At 39.4% G+C, this 16,496-nt stretch overlaps 1 protein-coding gene across 2 annotated transcripts in view; it reads left to right on the forward strand.

Annotated features, from left to right (window-relative positions):
• The first annotated feature begins 5,092 nt into the window (after positions 1-5,092).
• ahr2 (aryl hydrocarbon receptor 2) overlaps positions 5,093-16,496 on the forward strand; it is a 94,203-nt gene continuing 82,799 nt past the window's right edge. For both annotated transcript variants that reach the window (XR_013815932.1, XM_079808635.1), the window contains exon 1: positions 5,093-5,442. Coding sequence is in view for 1 of the 2 variants with exons in the window: in XM_079808635.1 (XP_079664761.1) it covers positions 5,384-5,442 (59 nt within the window). In the remaining variant the exon portion in view is untranslated. The remainder of the gene's footprint in view (positions 5,443-16,496) is intronic.

The raw sequence follows: 16,496 nt of genomic DNA on the forward strand, positions 1-16,496 counted from the left end.
GCTTATTACCAGGACATTATCCAGAAATTTTACAGACATTTCTGTTAACCCTAAAACACAACAAAATGAAGTCCAAAATTCAAAATGCAGGTAAAACATTTGTAAAAAAAAATTTTTTTTAATTAATATAAATTAATAAATTGTGCCTTTTTTTTTACGGATATTTTTTTAGAGTGTAGATGAGTTGTGGTAAGGTAAGAACCTGTCACATTTTCTACAAAAAAATTAAACATTATTATTATCATAAATAAATCAACAAAAAATATAAACAAATTTAATCTAAATAAATAATTAGGTCACACTTTTGTACAATTGAGGTTTTAACTAACTATTAACCACAATTTTGCCTCAATTAACTCCGTATTACTGCATATTGATACACTCTAAAAAATGGTGCTATATGACACTAAAAGTGGTTCTTGGCTCGTAAGGGGAACCACTTTTGGTGCTATATAGCACCATTTCTTTAAAGATACTCTACAGAACCTTTGTCAAATGGTGCTGTGTACCCATAAGAGGTGCCATATTGAATTTTATTTCTTCATCAAAAATGGTGCTAAACAGCACCAACAGTGGTTCTTTGGCTTGTAAATAACCTTTTAAAGGGGCTTAAAAAGGTTCTTTGTACGGTAGCGGTGCTATATAGCACCTCAGTCATCCCAAAGAACAACTGAAAAACCGCTGAAGAACCATATAGGGGCTTAACAGGTTCTGGCAGCGGTGCTATAGCACCTCAGTCATCCCAAAGAACCGGTGAAGAACCACTGAAGAACCATACAGGGGCTTAACAGGTTCTGGTAGCGGTGCTATAGCACTTCAGTCCTCCCAAAGAACCACTGAAGAACCGCTGAAGAACCAGTGAAGAACCATACCAGGGGCTTAACAGGTTCTGGTAGCGGTGATATAGCACCTCAGTTATCCCAAAGAACCACTGAAGAACCGCTGAAGAACCACTGAAGAACCATACCAGGGGCTTAACAGGTTCTGGTAGCGGTGCTATAGCACCTCAGTCATCCCAAAGAACCACTGAAGAACCACTGAAGAACCATACAGGGGCTTAACAGGTTCTGGTAGCGGTGCTATAGCACTTCAGTTCTCCCAAAGAACCGCTGAAGAACCACTGAAAAACCATACCAGGGGCTTAACAGGTTCTGGTAGCGGTGATATGGCACCTCAGTTATCCCAAAGAACCACTGAAGAACCGCTGTAGAACCACTGAAGAACCATACAGGGGCTTAACAGGCTCTGGTAGCGGTGCTAGAGCACCTCAGTCATCCCGAACCACTGAAGAACCGGTGAAGAACCATACAGGTGCTTAACAGGTTCTGGTAGCGGTGATATAGCACTTCAGTTCTCCCAAAGAACCACTGAAGAACCACTGAAGAACCACTGAAGAACCATACAGGGGCTTAACAGGTTCTGGTAGCGGTGCTAGAGCACCTCAGTCATCCCAGAGAACCACTGAAGAACCGGTGAAGAACCATACAGGTGCTTAACAGGTTCTGGTAGCGGTGCTATAGCACTTCAGTTCTCCCAAAGAACCACTGAAGAACCACTGAAGAACCATACCAGGGGCTTAACAGGTTCTGGTAGCGGTGCTATAGCACCTCAGTTATCCCAAAGAACCACTGAAGAACCGCTGTAGAACCACTGAAAAACCATACAGGGGCTTAACAGGTTCTGGTAGCGGTGCTAGAGCACCTCAGTCATCCCAGAGAACCACTGAAGAACCGGTGAAGAACCATACAGGTGCTTAACAGGTTCTGGTAGCGGTGCTATAGCACTTCAGTTCTCCCAAAGAACCACTGAAGAACCGCTGAAGAACCACTGAAGAACCATACCAGGGGCTTAACAGGTTCTGGTAGCGGTGATATAGCACCTCAGTTATCCCAAAGAACCACTGAAGAACCGCTGTAGAACCACTGAAGAACCATACAGGGGCTTAACAGGTTCTGGTAGCGGTGCTAGAGCACCTCAGTCATCCCAGAGAACCACTGAAGAACCGGTGAAGAACCATACAGGTGCTTAACAGGTTCTGGTAGCGGTGCTATAGCACTTCAGTTCTCTCAAAGAACCGCTGAAGAACCGGTGAAGAACCATACAGGTGCTTAACAGGTTCTGGTAGCGGTGCTATAGCACTTAAGTTCTCCCAAAGAACCACTGAAGAACCGCTGAAGAACCACTGAAGAACCATACCAGGGGCTTAACAGGTTCTGGTAGCGGTGATATAGCACCTCAGTTATCCCAAAGAACCACTGAAGAACCGCTGTAGAACCACTGAAGAACCATACAGGGGCTTAACAGGTTCTGGTAGCGGTGCTAGAGCACCTCAGTCATCCCAGAGAACCACTGAAGAACCGGTGAAGAACCATACAGGTGCTTAACAGGTTCTGGTAGCGGTGCTATAGCACTTCAGTTCTCTCAAAGAACCGCTGAAGAACCACTGAAGAACCATACCAGGGGCTTAACAGGTTCTGGTAGCGGTGCTAGAGCACCTCAGTTATCCCAGAGAACCACTGAAGAACCGCTGTAGAACCACTGAAGGACCATACAGGGGCTTAACAGGTTCTGGTAGCGGTGCTATAGCACCTCAGTTATCCCAGAGAACCACTGAAGAACCGCTGTAGAACCACTGAAGAACCATACAGGGGCTTAACAGGTTCTGGTAGCGGTGCTATAGCACCTCAGTCATCCCAAGAACCACTGAAGAACCATACAGGGGCTTAACAGGTTCTGGTAGCGGTGCTATAGCACCTCAGTCATCCCAGAGAACCACTGAAGAACCGCTGTAGAACCACTGAAGAACCATACAGGGGCTTAACAGGTTCTGGTAGCGGTGCTATAGCACCTCAGTCATCCCAGAGAACCACTGAAGAACCGCTGTAGAACCACTGAAGAACCATATAGGGGCTTAACAGGTTTTGGTAGCGGTGCTATAGCACTTCAGTTCTCCCAAAGAACCGCTGAAGAACCACTGAAGAACCATACCAGGGGCTTAACAGGTTCTGGTAGCGGTGCTATAGCACTTCAGTTCTCCCAAAGAACCACTGAAGAACCACTGAAGAACCATACCAGGGGCTTAACAGGTTCTGGTAGCGGTGCTAGAGCACCTCAGTCATCCCAGAAAACCGCTGAAGAACCGCTGAAGAACGGGTGAAGAACCAGTGAAGAACTGATGAAGAACCACTGAAGAACCGGTGAAGAACCATACAGGGGCTTAACAGGTTCTGGTAGCGGTGCTACAGCACCTCAGTCATCCTAAAGAACCACTGAAGAACTGGTGAAGAACTGGTGAAGAACCAGTGAAGAACTGATGAAGAACCGCTGAAGAACCAAGATTTGGTTCTATACAGCACTTAAAGTGGTTCCCCTATGACAGGGTTCCTCAAATCTTACCCTGGAGGTCCAATGCGCTGCAGAGTTTAGCTCCAACCCTGATCAAACTCACCTACCTGTAGTTTTCTAATGAACCTGAAGACATTGATTAGCATGTTCAGGTGTGTTTGATTAGGGTTGGAGCTAAACTCTGCAGCGCATTGGACCTCCAAGATTTCCTCCAGGGTTCCTCCAAGATTTGAGGAACCCTGCCCTATGATAACGAGCCAAAGAACCACTTTTAGTACTAGATAGCACAATTTTTTAGAGTGAGTTAATTATGTAGTTGTTTAGTTTAGGTACTGGGTATGATTAAGGATGTAGAATATGGTCATATAAAATAAAGCATTAATATGTGCTTTATAAATACTAATAAACAGACAATATCCTAGTAATATGCTAATAAGCAAAGAGTTAATAGGGAGAAGTGGACGCTAACGACCAATTATTATATTACATAATAGAAATAATTAAAGATTATTATTTATTTCTATTACATTTATTTTTATATATTTGTTTAAAGGTATTTATTATTATTATTATTACTTGTTAATAAAAAATATTATGATTTATACTAATACAATAATTATGTATTTATAAATGATAAATAATTATTTATAATAATAGTAACAAGACTAAAATTAACAATGATTTTGAAAATAATGTAGGTCTTGGCCTACTACTTGAAAGCAAAAATGTGAACTTAATGTGTCCCGAATTAATAATCATTTTATTTTCTAAAGTTGACATACAAAATATGACCATAAACGTGGATCATAATCTTGTCATGTGATGATGGAAGATGACTGGATGAAGAAAGCTTTCCCTGCGCAGTGAATCAACAGAAATATATCTTTCTAAATGCATGATTTAATTCCCCAAAATATGAAATGTTTGAATGTCACTGCGTTAGAAAACAACATCTGCAAACAAAAAATCCTGCTAGAGCTTTTCCCAGAACTAACTTCACTCCTCTGAGCCATTTTTTTTGTAATTGCTTGTAATCAACCGGTCCCACAGTGATTTTAGGGGATGTATGAACTATGAAGTCAGTTCCCCTCAAGTTCACACAGGTGTAGTTCATCACATGAGCTGCGGACGTGATCCAGACCATTTCGTCTTCATTTCATACAGTATATGTACAGTTTTATCATCATAAACTAACTCTAAACAATCTTGTCATATTTGTTTGAAAGGTGCTCTTGTACTATCTTTAAAAAAAATGCCACATGTGTTATGTAATGCTATGACATTCGGATTATTTAGGTGTGGCAAAGTGTGCAAATACTTACAAGCCAATAACAACAGTAACTACAATAACTATGGATAATAAACACCGAAAGCATGTAAAACATAACTGTTTTAGCGTTTATACATTAAATGACCACTAACGTTAATAACACACCACTAATATTTCACACTTTTATGGATTTTGTATTTTAGGCTATAATACACAATTTGTTTCTGAAAATGCACTAAACAACTCTGCAACTGTACCACAGTGCAGCCGAATGAGGGTGCAGTGCCGCTTGCATTTCTCCGGTCCACCTTAAGAACTCTTCTGTATTTATGATTTCCTGAAGACTTTTCCAACCAATCACAAAGCGTCCAGCGTACCTGCCTAGCGCTCTAGCGCTTCCTATTGGTCAACGCTCAAAACTCGCAGCCAGTCAGCTGCCTGCAAGGGCTGTTTGGAGCCACTAGAGAATGACAGGTCGAAAAAAACAAAAAAAGGAAGAAGGAAAATTTGTTCAGCTCACGCCATTGCCATTCGCCGTGGAGGATGAAAACTTTCGGAAACTTTTCGCGTTCGTTTTAACCTGCTATTGGTCTAAAGAACGGCCGCGGACAGGAATTACATCTTGGACTGGACATATTCGCCTCTGGTTTGTGTTCGTGTGAGAGGATTTACCTGAATAACTCACACTTTCATCGACATTTAAAGGAAACTGGGGAGATTTTACATGCTAGTCATATTTTAAACACTTCTCAGAGACACCAGACAACCATGTCGGGGGGTATCGGTATCTATGCGGCCAAGAAACGGAAGAAGCCCGTTCAGAAAATGTAAGTTTTTGTGGGGAATCTCATGTTCAAGTTCAAAGCGCGTTCGCGTCGCGTGCACCAAGGTTATCGATACAATGTAACCAATAAATGATATATGCATATGATATCTGAAACAATGTTGCGTTTCATATACAAAAGCGTGTGTGTGTATTTATACACTTATGTATATGTGTATAGCCTATAATAGTACTCTTGTATGTGTATAATAATATATAATATATATAATTAAGCATGTAAAGTAGCGTTTTGGTCTGCAAAGTGCATTTTTTCATCTCCCTAAGGTGTTGTCAAACTTTTTAATGAATCTCAGGACCGTTTCATTTAGCGTAAAAAAAAATATTTTTTAATAAATATTATTAATAATAATATAATTGACGCCTTAAAGTTCTGCTTGGTAAAATCAGTGTGGTGTCAAAGTCCCAACTAGTTCGTTTTCTGCCGCTTTGAGTTGAATTGAAGACATTCGAGTCATAAAATTGAGCAGAAATGGCAATTATTGCGCAAATTGGACACGAGGTTGTTGTATAATTATGAAAACATAACGCGTCTGTTGCGTCGAAAACAAACGACGGTCTGAAATTGACCCAGTTCTGCATGCGTCGGGACACCTTAAGATTCGGGCTTGGTGTGTGTAGTTCTGGGTCTGGCATGGAAATAGTACTCTTGTATTAATCATAATCAAGTTGAGAGTTGGCGGCGCTCTCACGCGATGCTTACACGAGGGAGGGGTGAGCCGGGGGGAGTATGTTATTGTAATCTGATATAGTCTTTTTTCACATCATGAGAACACAGGCTCTTTTTTTTTTTACTCTCTGCTTTTTCTTCGCTCGCTCCCCCTCCTCAAATTAACATATTTTTAAGTCACGCAAACTCTTACGCAACTGTGGTGGAACTGCCTGAAAATCCAAAGCATGCCTTTGAGTTGTTGTAGGAGCTTGCAGATGCACAACTCACCATTTTCAGATGCAAAAATGCAATATAAACACAATATTCTTAATGCATCTGATTGTGCGTAACTTCTGTTGCACTGAAATTCGTGTCTATTTGTATCACTTCTTGGACAATAACTTTCCTTTTCTTTATCTAGAGCGTGCTCAGTTTACATGGGCAGTGTTCATGTTACACATATTGTATGAAAATATAATGGCTTACAATAGTATGGTTTCTAACAAAATGTGTTTACAAGCATATGCGCAAAAGTTTCATATTAAAGGGATAGTTTTTAGATTAGCCCATGGTTTACTCGCCCTCAAGCCATCCTAGGTGTGCATGACATTTTCTTTCAGATGAACGCAATCAGAGTTATTTCAAAAAATGTCCTGGCTAATCCAAGCTTTATAATGGCAGCCCAAAATTTGAAGCCCAAAAAAGTGCATCCACTCATTATAAAAGTGCTCCGGGGGGTTTATAAAGGCCTTCTGAAGTGAATCAATGGGTTTTTGTAAGAAAAATATCCATATTTAACACGTTATAAAGTAAAATATCTAGCTTCCGGCGGACACGTAGCGCAAACGTTTTGAACTGCGAGAGGCGTTACACTTTCTTCATGAAGTAAGTCAAATCATGCATGTTTTTAAATATTGGTTGTAACCAACATGATTTTTTTAATGGCCAATGCCAGTGTAACGGAGGCCAGATAGTAGTCGCTGTGCGAGTAAACCTCACTCCTCTGATCTCAAGAGACGCTCTAGCGACAAAAGAGAACGCGCTGTATGTCAATGTCCTGTATGTGTGGGTGCGTCTGTCAGCTCATTGGGACACCCTGACATACACACACTCGACGCACAGACGGACTCGCGGCAGTCTCGGGCACACATCGAGTTCTCTTTCGGTCTTGAACAAACAATAACACAGAGAATTTTGCCAAAACGCTAGTTTTGTTGAGTATTCTCATATTAGGAGTCTTAAATGGGTTAAATAACATTTTAAATGAGGTAAAAAACGTATTAAATGAGGTAAATAACGTATTAAATGAGGTAAATAACGTTTTAAATGAGGTAAATAACGTATTAAATGAGGTATATAACGTTTTAAATGAGGTAAATAACGCCTTAAATGAGGTAAATAACATCTTAAATGAGGTAAATAATGTCTTAAATGAGGTAAATAACGTATTAAATGAGGTAAATAACGTATTAAATGAGGTAAATAACGTATTAAATGAGGTAAATAACGTTTTAAATGAGGTAAATAACGTTTTAAATTAGGTAAATAACGTCTTAAATGACGTAAATAATGTCTTAAATGAGGTAAATAACGTATTAAATGAGGTAAATAACGTTTTAAATGAGGTAAATAACGTATTAAATGAGGTAAATAACATCTTAAATGAGGTAAATAACGTTTTAAATGAGGTAAATAACGTTTTAAATGAGGTAAATAACATCTTAAATGAGGTAAATAACATCTTAAATGAGGTAAATAACATCTTAAATGAGGTAAATAATGTCTTAAATGAGGTAAATAACATCTTAAATGAGGTAAATAACATTAAATTAGGTAAATAACGTCTTAAATGAGGCAGATAACGTTTTAAATGAGGTAAATGACGTCTTAAATGAGGTAAATAACATCTTAAATGAGGTAAATAACATTAAATTAGGTAAATAACGTCTTAAATGAGGCAGATAACGTTTTAAATGAGGTAAATGACGTCTTAAATGAGGTAAATAATGTCTTAAATGAGGTAACTGACGTCTTAAATGAGGTAAATAACATCTTAAATGAGGTAAATTACATCTTATATGAGGTAAATAACGTATTAAATGAGGTAAATAACATCTTAAATGAGGTAAATAACTTTTTAAATGAGGTAAATGACGTCTTAAATGAGGTAAATAACATCTTAAATGAAGTAAATAACGTCTTAAATGAGGTAAATAACATCTTAAATGAGGTAAATAACATATTAAATTAGGTAAATAACATCTTAAATGAGGCAGATAACGTTTTAAATGAGGTAAATGACGTATTAAATGAGGTAAATAACGTATTAAAAGAGGTAAATAACATCTTAAATGAGGTAGATAACGTTTTAAATGAGGTAAATGACGACTTAAATTAGGTAAATAACGTCTTAAATGAGGTAGATAACATTTTAAATGAGGTAAATTACGTCCTAAATGAGGTAAATAATGTATTAAATTAGTTAAATAACGTCTTAAATGAGGTAGATAACGTTTTAAATTAGTTAAATAACGTCTTAAAGGAGGTAAATAACGTCTTAAATGAACTTGTGAGTAAATGAGATGCACGTGACAGCGCATCTGATCCGCATCATGTTCGTCAGCGGCCGATCTTAAAGTGACAGCAGCACTGATGATGATGATGTCTGTCATTAATGTTCATCAAAGAACAACGGGAACAGAGAAAAGATGATTAATCTATATTTCATTTATTATTTATGCAGTTAAGAAAGGTGTTCGATAGCTGTTACATTTCTGTATATGTCTAACAGGGAAGGCCACCGGTAAAAATAACATTTATTATAATGGGTTTATGTAAAGATTGTTTAAAGTTCACTTAAAAGTTGTTTTTTTTAAAGCCTAATAATTGTTGAAAGGGTTCAGTTATACTGAATGTAACGTCATTAATGTTTCATAGAGACATTAGTATCAGTGATACTGGCCTTCATTCATAAACACATGCCATTACAACAAATATTTAAAATATACTGTCTTTAAATAGTTTCTTCATTAATTTGGAAAGTAACTGAAATTATTACAATGTCAAAATATTAAAAACTTTGATTAATTAGTTAATTAATCAGCACTAAAATATCTACAATTAATAATAATATTCTTATTATGTCAAAATGTAACAATTAAAAATAATTCTGCATATCAACGCATTTTGACAGTGTACTGAAGTTATTCTGTAACACTAATGTAAAGTGTGACTTGATTTCTCAGCTGTCTTGTTATTAGTTGAAATGTATCTTTCTGATCTCTATCGCTTGCGTTCATGGACAGTGTGAGATTTATGCTTGTTGATGTGCACCCAGTGTATTTGGCCTGCAAAGACACTCATTAGAAAGCAGTGGCGCAGAGCCCCATACCTGTTGACAGCACCCAAGCCCACCCACCGGGTTATGTGTTTATTACGCCCGTCTTTGGCACAGGGGATGACGACCTTTGCATGGTATGTCCACACTTCAGAATAGCTGCTTACTGGAGCTCGAACCGCAGTGTGTGTTTTAGCGTGCTGATAGACGTTAAAACGAGCCAGTAGGGCGGCGGGGCGCTGGAGCGACCAAAGACTGCATCTGACACAAAGAAGGCATTGAGAGGGAGTGTAACCAGACTCCTCGCTTCACACCGCCGTTGCTGGAAGTTGGAATGCTGCAGAACAGTAGAACCTCTCTCTCTCTTTCTCTCTCCCTAAAGAACCTTGTCGAGATTTCCTCACTTCTAATCTATGCGAAAACAAAAACATAGGCGCAAGTAATGAACCGGCTAACCTCACCCTTCTGCTGAAAATTTGCAGTTGGACCTTCAGCTGGAAGTTTTCACCATCTCACGGCAGGTTGAGAAAGTCGGCATTGCGATGAAATTGTTCGGAAAAGTTTACTGAATAAAATCGATTTTTTTTTAAAAGGCCCCAAAATATGGGTTTAAGTTTTTTTCACTGGCACACACGTTTCGAAGTCGTCATCTGATTGGTTGAATTCTACAGGATGTCTGTGAGACACGTGTGTTGCGTTATTTTCGCCTGGAAACAAATGGCGTGACGCCAAACTCCCTCGCTGAAGAAGAACGCCTGTCGTGTTTACAACTGTGAGAAGGAGCGCTTGCCAGGATCAACTAAATGCTGGGTTTTCAAAAGTATGTGAAGTTCGCCGCTGCATTCTTGCAGTGAACTTACACAATGTTCTTGAATAAATAATTTATAGATGTAGGCCGGTCTGTTATTGCAGGGACATCGACTTTACATTTTCACGCCCCTAAACATGACGCCGAACAAAACGAACTGTGATTGGTTGCGTTACATGTCAGTCAAACGTTCTCTTGGGCGGTCCTTGACCAATGAGAGCTGCGATAGAGTCCAGACCTTCTGCCGTCAGTCTGAAGGTCTGGCTACGCAAGACTAGTCTAACACAGTGTCCTTACTACATGTAGCGCGATAAGATTCCAGCGACAACGCGACTCAACGCAACTACGAAATGCAACAAATCAATCAAAAACCACAGCCAATCAGAACAGCATGTGGGCGGGCTCTCGCGGCAAGTGTACAGCACCAGAGATTAATCCTAACGGCACTCGCAAGGAAATGGATAAGTACAAAATCAAATTCATGAATATTACACCATTTAAACATTACTAAAATACATACTGAGTTACTAAAACAGTCTTTGTCATTGAATATACTTGTTTGTTCACAGTTTGAACGGTCTTGTTTCAAGATCTGAGGTGAATTATCCACTGTTGCTTTTAGTACGAGTACGTTACAACGCTGGGAGCACTAAATGATACTCAAAGTCAGATTACACGCTTTTAACATTAAATAAAGCACATAAACACTACCTGAGATTATCATTGCCATGTTTTGTGTTGTTGTTCAAGCGGCTGGTTAGGTTAAAACTCTTAATTAACGTGGAAAAGACACCGCAGAGTCGCGTGTAGTTTGGACACGCGTCATACTAACAGTTTAACTCTTTACCCGCCATTGACGGAATTGTCTGGCTTTCTGTGTTTTCACTGTTATACTGTAGGGGGCGCTATTACACATTTTCTGAATGACTTCAGAATCTCCGGATCAAAACACGGGTGAAGAAGAAGCAGAAACAAGCAATAGCATATGTAATCATATGCATATTTAAAATAACGCGATTATCTAGCTTTAAACAACTACATTAACGCTTGGAAAGATCTTAAAACTACGTTTTGTCACACATTAACAGTAGATTTTAACAAAAAAGACTTGTAAACACAGCCCATGTCAGCCATTGCTCAGCGAGACGAGCCGGCTGGTAGAAGCCCCTCCCATGACGCGAATTCGCGTCTGTTGTAGAGCTGCAACTAACGATAATTTTTTCTGTCGACTAATCTAACGATTTTTTTTCCGGATTAATCTTATGATTCTTTTTTACTGATTATTGTATTTCAAAGAGGGTAGTGAATTTGTATATTATTTTAACATGAAATCAATGAATGATGACAATATTAATTGTATTTCGGGAAGGGTAGTGTACATAGTATGCCATTTTATAATGAAATATATGAACACAATAAGCTTTTTAAACATAATATATAATGATACTATTCATCATAAAATGTAAACAGAGTAGGCCTAATTAGGAAAAGTTGTTTACTATAGTAGTTGAGTATGATTTACTTATTGATTTGTGTCAATAGTAAACGAAAATACACTTGTATTTATCTGCAAAAGGTTCACATACAGGAGCTTTCAGCATAGTTTTAATATAGTATAACTAGTCGTCTATTTTGAAGATACATGTGCATAAACAACGACTAAAGCTGCCAGAAGTTTTTGCCCAAACTTCAAAGACACATTTAAATGATTAAAGCTAGAGGCATATCTTAACTTTAATGTTACTTTAATCATGCAAACTACCTACAGCATCTTATTATGCATATGTATATGCATAATAAGTGTTTGGAACAGAGGGGAACCAGGTCGCATTAACAGGAGATATATGCAGCCCATAATAAATAAAAGCACGAGACGTACTGGGGTCGGAGAAGAACCCCGGAAAATGTGACCGTCTGTTGCAATACACGCGCCACGGTTCAGCTGCGCGAGAGAACCATGAAGAGAACACTGGCAGCAGGGTTGCCAGGTTTTCACAATAAAACCCACCCATTCGTTACTAAAAACTAGCCCAAAACAAGCCCAATCGCGTTTCGGTTCTCTGGTAAACATCGCGTTCGGGGGGTTAAATATGTGTGCTTTTTTTGCAGGGCTGCCTGCTAAAATTCTCATTCCCGGGGCTAAATATCACATAGTTGGGATCGCTTCAACCCGCGGACATGAGACACAGCCCGCGGCAACAGTGTAGAAGTAGCCCAATTCCGCGGAAAAAAACGGGACTTGGCAACGCTGATTGGCAGTGTGAAAGCCCCCGCTCTCCACGCGCACAGCTTCTGCTCTGCCACCGCGCGCAGTGTGAAACCGGCATTACAGAGCGAACAAAGCACAGTTTTATTCGGCTTCTGTTCAAAGTACTCCCACACTTTTAAATGTCGCGGTCTGGCTTTATATGATAAATGATAATTTTCACTATGCCCGGGAGCAGAAGCCGCCATTATTCTAGATCTTCTGTTCCATTCTAGAACGTAAATAATGTGCCGCCGACGCGTCGACGCATTTCACGCACGTCGACGTATTTTCGTAGTCGACGTCATCGACGACGTCGACGCGTCGTTGCAGCCCTAGTCTGTTGTGAAGTGAATGTCACGCGCAAATGAATCGAGTAAACTCAAAATGTTCAAGCGTCCAACTACACGCAAATAGCACGATTTATTTGCGTCTGGTGTGAACGCACCATTAGGGGTGTTAATGGACTCAATCTTCTCCATCTGTGAGAATCATCGCTCTGGATGTAGTCTTTGACAAAAACACGATTTTCTCAGATTTTTGCTCAAAATGTAAATTTACCCACATTCATGAAGCTAGAATGAAAGGATTTTGTTGTTTTGGTATATTGAACGTTCAGATATTCATATAACAAAATATTCTGGGGGCCATGACATTTGTGTGAAAGTGGTCCAAAACGCTGGCAACTTTTTTTTAAAAGCTGCCGTGGAAAAGGTTCATATCAAAAACTTAAGTGCAACTAATGATGTGGCTAACCTCACCCTACCTCTTTCAGCTTCTCACGGCGCTTTGTGGCATTGAAATTGTTAGGGAAATTAATGCAGTACTGGCATCTAACAGTTTTGAAGTTCCCTCAAAATGCAAGGGGATTTTTGTGTTAATAAGCAGACGGACCAACCTGAATCTTTGCTCTTAAAAATAAAGGTTCTTTTTGGCATTTGGAGAGTTGTACAGGCTTTTTTTGCCCGTACAATGAAAGTCAATGGGGTTCAAACAACATTACACCCCACTGACTTTCATTATATGGACAAGTATTCTTCAAGATATCTTCTTTTTGAGTGTTGCATGGCAAGAAACACTGAGACAATTAAAAAAAATAATTGTGTTCAACAGAAGAAAGACGTTTGAGTGAGTAACAGTGATAGAATGTTATTTTTGTTCGAATTATCCCATTTAAGGTACGTTTTAATTGCCCAAATAGTTGAATTTATTGTCAACTAGTTTAAAAAATGGGCCTAAACTGTGGAGTCATTAGGGCCACAATGGGCCACAATGTTTAACTAGATCATCATTTAAAACAGAAGTCTGTAAATAAAGATCAGCTGGTTTGTTAATTGCTCACATGGTCCCACCTCCAGTCATGATGTAAGGGAGTTAGCTTTGCACCCTGACAAAAGTGCCTTAGAAAAGGCATGTTCACCGCATTGAGATGGGTATTTCTGGCCCAGGAGCTCGGCTACACTGAAACTGGGCTTTGATGTACACTGAAAGAAATTTGGGTCAGCACCAGTGCAGAAAGTCCCTCCCACACCGAATAGAGTTTCAGCCTGTCCGTCACTTCAAATACCCACAAGTCTAGTCTCGAGGAAGGTATGAGGAAAGCAGACACTCAATACTGATGTATCTCCGCTTGGTCAGATAACGTTTGCGACAGAACTTGAATTTGTGCCTTTTGAACTAGGCTATAAGAACATTTTAAAGTCTTATATTTCTGACATTTTCTCTTTTGAGTGTGTTAAATGATATTTTATTAGCTAATGAGGCTGGCTCCCTATAGATACTGTTGACCACTATACACGGATATCTAGATTAAAGTCATGGCTAGGGTTAAATGGCACGGTTTCAGTCATATTTATCAGACAGAACGTTTTTGTTCGGGTTAGGTAATCATTCCTCTTCAGTTGCTCGACTCACCTTTGGTCTCCTTTAGGGCTTGATTCTAGCACCAACTCTCTTTTCCTTGTACATGTTACCATTGGGTTGCATATATGCCGAGTTCACACTGCACAATTTTCACTCGCCGACAGGTTTCGCGAAATCGGTGCTCGTTCACACAGTGTGAATTATCAAAGACGCAATCTGAGAGAATCGACAAATCGAGAATCGACAAATCGAGAATCGACAAATCGAGAATCGACAAATCGAGAATCGACGACGCCAGCGAGATATTTGGCATGCTAAATATCTGGACCGGTCACGATTCAAAATCTGCTGTGTGAAATGTGTTCTGACTGAAAATGACATCGGCGATGACCTACAGCCAATGAGAGAGCAGGATACAGGACAGCGGGAAGTTCGGGGAGGAGTTATAGACCAGAATATCAGTATTTTAATAGATATATTTCGAATAATATCAAACAGAAACAAAGCACAAACATTTGCTTGACCAGCCGCAACAACACACATTGCAAAACTCTCTTTGCTGAACACACAGTCCAACCATTTCCTTCTGCAAAATCTTTTTTTTTTTCTTTTTCTCCTTTTCGCTGCAAATCATAGCACAGACCATTTGGATCTCAAGCTTCTTGCGGGCTATCATTTTTAATAACAATTCCAGTCTTGTGCGAGAACAGTCTGTTTTTTCCTTATCACTTCTCGTGTATGGTTGTGAAATGTAGTTTGCGAACCAGACGGAGTTGTCTGTGATTCTTCCTATTGTAATGTCATGTATTGTCAGCCTGACAACAAGCCAAACCCACATCAAGATGTTGGGTCTGGAAACTCACCATTGACAGTAGTGATGCACCGATCATGTAGCCTGGATGCCAGCCGAACTTAGCCCCGCCCACAGCATTTTTACTCGGGCAGTTCGGTCTGGACTTGATCGGTAGAGAAGTAATTATTCCCGAACAGAAACTGTTCGGACCAATGAAATTGTCAGGGCGGGCCTTAGACGATGATGGACAGATGATCAACATTAACGTAATCATCCACGTCATCAAAGGCGCTTGGGTTGAGTTTGTTCTAATCCTAAACGGAGAACTTGTTCGTATATGCATTCACCATTAATATTTCTCTCAGAAATGATGATCGTATGAGTAAGTACTCTGTGTATCCTTAAATTCTTTTTTTACAACACCGGCAAAGATCGTTTACACTCATCTTTTTCTTCTAACGTTAGGCTACTTATTCCAGCATGCGTGCAGGTACAGGGTTGCCAAGTTGTTACAACAAAACCCGCCTAATTGCTAACGTTCCTCAAAACTAGCCAAAAACAAGCCCAATAGCTTTCCAGGGGGGGGTTCTCCGGGAAAAAAGGCATTTGGGGGGTAAAATGTGTGTTATTTTGGCAGGGCTGGCAGCTAAAAATCGCATTCCTGGGTCTGTATATCACATAATTGGAGTCGCTTCAACCCACGGACATGGCAACACAGTGCAGTTGAGTTCTGTTGACATTTGACAACTAACGTTATGCGTCGCTCCGTTGCTCTGATTTGTTGTAGGTCTATCCAATTTAGGTCTTTCCTGGTTCGGTTGAAACACGCCCCATAATCACAGCCCAACGGAGCAGTATCAGACTCATATTCTGACTAGAATTGAGTATGACGACATCAGGCTACCGATCATGATTTTACATGGCCGATTCCGATACCGATTTTTTTTTCAAGAAAACTGGCCGATTCCGATACCGATTTCCGAATTTTTTATTTTTTTTTAACACAATAAAAGAATGAAAGTATACATGAACAAGATGTTTATTTGGTATTTAACAGGCTAAATTGGCTTTTGGCTAATGAAAACAAGTCCGCAATCTGAAATTAACAAGAAATTTAATTGGAAATTAAAAGGCTGAAAGGTGAAATTAAAGGCAACAACTGCATATTCTGCAATCCAAACAAAGATGTTACTTAAATCAGCATTTGTTTTTAAATTCAGTGTAAAGAAAAAAAGTCTTTACCAGTGAAATTAAATAAAACCAAAGTATATAATTGTTCCAAAATGTTAAATCAAATAATGTTTAGTGCAACGAAAATAAACTAAGATGCTACAGCAGGTGC

Source organism: Gobio gobio (assembly GCF_949357685.1).
Source record: "Gobio gobio genome assembly, chromosome: 24".
NCBI lineage: Eukaryota > Metazoa > Chordata > Actinopteri > Cypriniformes > Gobionidae > Gobio > Gobio gobio.